This window comes from Habropoda laboriosa, unplaced genomic scaffold, assembly GCF_001263275.1.
Source record: "Habropoda laboriosa isolate 0110345459 unplaced genomic scaffold, ASM126327v1 scaffold147, whole genome shotgun sequence".
NCBI classification, from domain to species: Eukaryota; Metazoa; Arthropoda; class Insecta; order Hymenoptera; family Apidae; genus Habropoda; species Habropoda laboriosa.
The window spans coordinates 449,547-456,405 of NW_017100256.1; the positions used below are offsets into that span (position 1 = coordinate 449,547).

The 6,859-nt window shown below is 28.7% G+C and overlaps 3 protein-coding genes across 3 annotated transcripts; 1 reads left to right on the forward strand and 2 right to left on the reverse strand.

Annotated features, from left to right (window-relative positions):
* Positions 1 to 613: 613 nt before the first annotated feature.
* On the reverse strand, positions 614 to 2,201 carry LOC108572587 (glycoprotein 3-alpha-L-fucosyltransferase A-like). Its single transcript, XM_017934850.1, has 3 exons — positions 2,016 to 2,201; positions 1,658 to 1,815; positions 614 to 1,547 (listed from the first exon to the last, which is right to left on the reverse strand). Exons 1-3 carry the CDS (start codon positions 2,199 to 2,201, stop codon positions 614 to 616), a joined length of 1,278 nt encoding a protein of 425 aa, XP_017790339.1.
* Positions 2,202 to 3,464: 1,263 nt separating this feature from the next.
* LOC108572562 (ribosomal L1 domain-containing protein 1-like) lies at positions 3,465 to 5,311 on the forward strand (the record flags this gene model as incomplete). The annotated part of the gene is given in 3 exon segments (XM_017934821.1): positions 3,465 to 4,180; positions 4,452 to 5,017; positions 5,139 to 5,311. Coding segments are annotated over 3 exon segments (1,455 nt in total), but the record flags the coding sequence as incomplete, so codon positions are not given.
* A 219-nt stretch (positions 5,312 to 5,530) lies between these two features.
* On the reverse strand, positions 5,531 to 6,598 carry LOC108572592 (ankyrin repeat domain-containing protein 40-like). Its single transcript, XM_017934856.1, has 3 exons — positions 6,449 to 6,598; positions 5,980 to 6,266; positions 5,531 to 5,877 (listed from the first exon to the last, which is right to left on the reverse strand). The coding sequence occupies exons 1-3, from the start codon at positions 6,583 to 6,585 to the stop codon at positions 5,531 to 5,533; spliced, it is 771 nt and encodes a 256-aa protein (XP_017790345.1). The 5' UTR covers positions 6,586 to 6,598.
* Between the last annotated feature and the right edge of the window lie 261 nt (positions 6,599 to 6,859).

A 6,859-nucleotide genomic window follows, 5' to 3' on the forward strand; every position in this document is an offset into this window, starting at 1 on the left:
ACATGAAATATTTAAACTATTTGCACACTTAATGTGTGAGGTAATCGAAACACAATCCATTTTATGTGTTATTATAAATATATTGTTATGTATAATACATAAGTAACAAATATATTCAGACAGCACATAAATATATTAATCTGTCAATGACTTAATTTTTTTGTTTAATTTATATACAATAAGTTGTAGACTATGCGTGGGTAAACAGATAAGGATGCGAGAGGGCGAATGGAAAAATGTATGTAAAGGAATGGACGAATGAACAGATGTATCGTATGATTGACGAATGATAGGTGAGAGCGCGTGAAATTAAAGCAGAAGGCGAAAAGGAAGGGATGGATGGAGAGGAATGTGAGAGAAGCATGAGTGAGAGGAGAACGAAGGGACTTTAGGTATACATATATTACCGCAAGAAGGTTTTTGTCAAAATAAAATTCTATTTACCATAGAACACTTCCCCATCGTCAAAACAAAACGTGCAAATAAAATAATTATATAATTAACAAAACATAACAAAATTCCTTTAAATTACAATTTTATAATATAATAATTTGATTAAGTAACGTTAAACAACAATAACACTATAATACAATAGACAAATCAAACTTACATATTAGAGGGTACAATCTCGTTTTTTGTTCCAAAATGATTCTATATCCTCATACGCTTTAATAACAGGAAAATTATAATGAAGAGCCTCGCAAATACGACAGTAATGCTTCGAAATACTGCCGAAATAACCATGTTCATTAATTACTTTATAATATTTACGCCATTCGTGGTATTCAAAATATTTGTCATCATGCTGATTAAGATAATGAATGTAATTTGCTAAAGCTGTCGGATTAGCAAAATCATTAACGTGAAGAAATGAACGAGGAGGCAATAATTGTTCGCAATTTTTCTTTGGGGCACCCATTATCACCGGAATCGCTAATTTATGATAACCATGCCAAAATACTTTCTCTGTTATGTATTCTTCACAGTTTGAATTTTCGAAAGCTAGGTAGAATTTGTATGTATTTAAAGTGGAACAATCTTCATCAAAATGACCTGGGCACGCAGTCGTATTACCATTCAGACATTTTCCATATATATCAAGATCATTGCCAAGAATCAATTTTAATTCGCTAACATAGTGCCACCGCCTGTTCGTACCCGCACAATTACTACCCATTACAGTGACTAGTTTAGTTTTTAATTTTTTAATAAAATCTTTCGAAAAATTTTTATTCTGTGAATATTCAAACGATCTAGAAATTGTTCGGCCGTAAGGTACCGGCACATCACTGTCCATTCGGTAAGTCATTGACCAATTAAATAATCCATTATATTTCCATAGTTCTTGATTTCCATAAAGAAAAGTGTGCATTGGTGATTCGTCGGTTAAAAAGATCCATTTCTGGTTCCATTTGGTTCTAGTTGGTAATTCTGTCGCGCTCTGCGTCAAATGCAAATGAAACACAACCGCATCTGCTACATCTAAATCTTTCGATCGGTAACTTACTATACACCTTTTTGCTGTACAATTTTCCCAAGGTGAAAATCTAAACGGAAAAATTAAAATTGTATTTTAATATAAACTTAAAAAAATTGTATTTTATTATCACGTCATACGACATAGTCTTATGATATACTTTAATATATTTTCATTAACTTTTTATTTGTAAAACGTTTAATGTGCCTGCGTTCCAAGAACTTTCCGTGTTTCCAAACTAAAATCAAATACGATCCTCTTTTCTTATTTATTATTGGTGGTGTTGAACTTCCCTCAGAAGACAAGAGCCATCTTCCAAGTAAAGACATCTTACCAATCTAATACGAATAAAGGCGCGAATTAATAATATTATAAACGTTAATGGAAACTATGAAATTTTCTTATACCACTAATAGTTTCTGCTTACAATTAGTAATAAACAAATAATTGAAATTCATTTACTCTGATAGTGATTTGATTACATTACAAATAGCCTACCGTTAGAAATAAATTAAAGTCGAATTAAACATGAACGTACCTGACTTCTTATAAAATTCCATTTTGTTACGGATATTGCCAAATCTTCCTGTGCTGGTTTTGAAAGCGCATCCTTGTCGATTTTTTCGCTCAGGAAGTTCGAAAAAGTAACGAAAATTGCACAGAAAATTGTAGAACCGATAAATATAAGTAACAGTATTCGTATGTATTGCGAAATTCTGAGCATTGTTCTTCCGACTTTTTCGGCGACAGAATGTGGCAAGTGTTAACCGAAGCATATCGGCACTTGGTCGTGACTGTGTTCTTGTTCTTCGCGGAGTCGCTTTTCCATTTTGAATCACAAATCGCTTAAATGAAACGAAATTATTCGTAAGTTAAGACACATTATTTAAGTGTCTCTATAAGAATACGCTGAAATGACGCGAACTTTTGTTGACAGTATAAAGACTAATGAAATATAACAAGATGAAGAATGAAGGGAAGATGTTTGAAAGAAAGAAATAAGTCTGACCAATGGCTGAGGCTACCTTTGACGTGTGCTGTAACTGATCGTTGATCTCGATTGTCTTCTTGGTTAGCCAAGTGTGACGGTCCTCGGTGGAATAAGTTGCGAACATTATTCTCAGCGATGATAAAATATTACCCACTTGTTATTGTTTCAAATAATTATAAGAAATAAATAAAATTTAATATTCTAAAAAAAAAAACAGACGCGTTATTACGTATTCAAATCTTCATTTCTATAAAAAATTGTGAAACAATACACAAGATTATTTCATTATTTTATTATTTACATTATCATGTAAATAAAATAACAATGTTGTTTTAGTTTTCTTTATTTCTATACAATATTTTAAATATCATACATAAGGTAATGCTAGGAATTTTTATTATACTCTAATTTATATGTCTTTTAAAATTAAAGAATTTTTTATTTTAAAATTATATACACATGTATATACCTGTTACATTTTCTGTAAGAACTTGTAATAAACTTCAATATTTTAATGCGATTTAAATAGTAATTATTAATCTATATTTCATTATAACTGTTAAAAGTACTTAGTTGTACACATAGTTTTTACATTTGAATTTTAAAATGTATTTCTATTTGTGTTTAAACGTTATAACTGAAATTATGGTCGATATTATTCTTAACCAATAAAATTTTTTGAATATGAATTTAAATCATAGCTGACAGACACACATTATTCTACTAGTTACGTACTAACATATAAGCACTTATTTTTATTATATACAACTTTGAATAATTGTATGGAAAAAATTGAAACAGATTTTTTGATTTTTTAAAAGATTGAAGAATATATTTATTATTAATTTAAGCAAAACGTTAAAAATGATTGAGCCACCTCTGTTTACACCTATAATGTATGGTTGGCGCTGTAATGCAAGGAAGCTGAAGGCAAGGAACTCCTTCCGTTTTCGTTTCTAGGTATAGAACGAAAATATAATTTGCACACGTGTAAAAATGGTAGCATCTCAGAAAGTTATTAAAAAACATAAAGAATCGGTGAAAATATTACGTAATTTAAAGAAAAAACAGAATGTAAAATTAAAGTCAAAAATAAAGTTGGTTAAAGTGAGTAAAAAGAAACTGAAACAAAAGGGAAGTACAAATTTGAAAACTGTACAGGTTAACACTTCCGAAAATGAGAATTCACTTAAAGACATAAAATCAATAAGTGAAAAAATAAATAAAGGGATTAAAAAAAAAACAGATTCCATAAAAAAAAAAACAGATTCCATAAGAAAATTAACACATCGACAATCTCAAAAAGAAAGTACTTCTGAATCTAAAAGTGTTCTACATACAGAAAGTAAGGACCACGTGGATAAGAAGAAATTGAAAAATGAAGCATCGAAACAAAGATTCGGAAAGAAATGTTCTACAAAAGTTAATACACAAAACAATAAAGAAAGTACTTCACATTCAAATATAATTTTGAAAACTACAAAATTGCAAAAGCAGAAGAAGGTAACTAGTGACAATGACCAAATCAATACAGATTACTTAAATTTGAATGATATATCAAGAGAACACATATTACAATGTATTAACGCCATTTTTCATTTGACTGAAGAACAATTAAGTAAAAATGCATTGTTTGATGATGAGAGCCAACCTATGTTTATGCAAGTAACATGCATCAAAGTACCTAAAACTCCACAAAGATGTATGAGAATGTAAGTTCGTGTTTATATTTTAAATATATATCTATTATTAAAAATAAGTAAAAAAATATATTTTTGTATATATTTTTAATTATATTTATTTTGTAATTTATTATACATATGTACCATATATGAACCACAAATGATTATTCATATCTAATCTCCAATAGGTCCTTATGAGGAACCATGATTACACTTTTAAGAATGATGTATATTTCCATTTTTGATAGTTAGTAATTTTAGCTTTGATAAAACATTATTGATTACTTACTTTATTTTTCAGATTATTACCTTACTCATTAGTGTCGACAAAGGATGAAGTAGCACTTTTTGTTTGTGATCTTCAAAGAGGTAGAAGAAAAGATTATGAGCCAACAATAGAACATTATGAAAATTTATTACACAAACATGGTTGTACAAGAGTAAAGAGTATAATACCACTGAATCAAGTGAAAACTGAATATGATCAGTATGAATTAAAAAGGAAGCTTGTTGGCAGTTATGATTACTTCCTTGTAGATGGAAAAATAGCTGGTCACTTATCTCATTTATTGGGAAGAGATTTTTATAAAAAGAGAAAATTGCCAACATCTGTTAAAATGCACAGCAAAAACTTGAAGTCTGAAGTGGAATATGCTTTGAGGCATACTGTCATGCAAGTGCATTCTTTTGGTGATACACATGTAGTTCAAATTGGACATACCTCTATGAAAAAAAAAGAAATTTTAGAAAACATATTAGCAACATGCAATTATTTATCCAAACATTATCCTGGAGGTTGGGCTAATATTCGTTCTGTCCGTATAAAAACAACCACTAGTGTTGCTCTTCCTATATATACAACATTAAGTAAGTTTTAATATTGCATCTAATTTTAATTATACTCAATTTTTATTTCTTATTTTAATTATATTCAATTTTTGTGAGAATTATAGTTTAAGGTATACATTGAAGTTTGTTTTCTTTTTAGAAAATAAAAGCTTGGTTGATGTACCAGTGGTACAACCTAAGAGACCAAAAGCATATAAGAATGTATCAGGAGAATTGACTACTAGATCTGGTTTTACTTCTGTAACTGTTACTCCTGAAGGAAATATTATGGTTGAAAAGAAGGAAAAGATAAAGAAATAAAATTCCACAAGTAAAAAGTTGTATTTTTTTGTATTACTTTATTAAATCTAGTAAACAAAGTTAAAAAAATTATTCTTCTACTTATTATTAGGTTTACCTAAACATCTTGTTGTATTTAAAATTTTTAATTGCATTTTATGTACCTAAAAAATATTTGTGTTCTAATTAAACGTTAATTTTCTTAATTTAAATACTTATGAAGAGAGCAAAAACAATATATGGAATTAATAATTAATATAAAATAGTTTGATCTTTCTTAGAAATACTTTGGTACCCATTTGCTGGTATTGTTGACATGTTATTTAATATACCATTTGTATTTTGCATGTATTTATATGTATTAACAGCATTTGTAACAACTTCAATCTCTTGAAAGTTCCGAAGTCGTTGAATATCTTTATCTTTCCTCAAAGTAGTATTGGGCAGTTTTCTTAATTTTACAACTTGATTGGGGTCAACATTTAATTCTTGACAACATAACTGAGCTAGATACTGAAATGTTAAATCACTTTGAGGTAATTCAATCTCTATGAAATCTGGATCAGGAGCATCAGCAACACGAATCTTCAACACCAATTCTAAAATAAAATATATGTAAATTTAACGATTGTTTCATTATTATGCTGTTCAATTAATACTTACACACAAAAAGTAATATACTAAATGATGTAATATCTTACCATCTTCATATAGACCATTGTTTCTTACTCTAGAAGTTCCTGAATTTACTGTTCCATGTACATAATCATTTTTTATGTATTGAGGCATAACATTAGGTACCATTGATTCGTTTAAAACTTCTTCTGTATCAGTTCTCATTTCTAACATATGACAAATTTGTATATTGCTACAAACATGCGCTGGCTCTTCTTCAAGTTCAGATTTTATTCTTTTATCTGCACCATTCTTTAAAAGTAAGGCAGCTGTATCTATAAAGCCCTTCTTACATGCCCAATGTAAAGGAGTCCTTAAAGGTAGAACATTCATTAAATTATTATCTTGACATTTCAAGTATACAGTTATTTAAATTTATTATATATAGTTAAGAAAAGGTATTGTATATATACACTAATACATTTACTAGTGTGCATTTTATGACTAATAGTTACTACAGAAGCATAGAAATATAATAAATTATAAAATAAATACCATCCGTTAGCATCTCGCGCATTAACATTAACACCTAAATTAAGTAATTTTTGAACAGCATCTGTATCATCAACACAAACTGCTGTCCTTAGACACTCTTCAAATTTTTTTTCATTTCTCATATTATTATAATTCATGAATAAGTCTAACAGTTTTGAATTTACCAAGGATATTTCGAAACGTACACAAACAATAATGTTACCTGATACAAGTCCAGTTATCATATAAACGGGATCGCTATGTAAGCGCCGCAAGTGGTAGCTTAAAAGAGCTTTACAATAGTACTGTATAAATTGAACCAAATGTTTAAATCTTTTTATACCAAAAATTTTGTTGGTTTTAATCTAAAAATGTTAAAAACTATATTAAATGTTTCATTTATACTAAATGGAAGTTGTTTAAGTTGTCTAA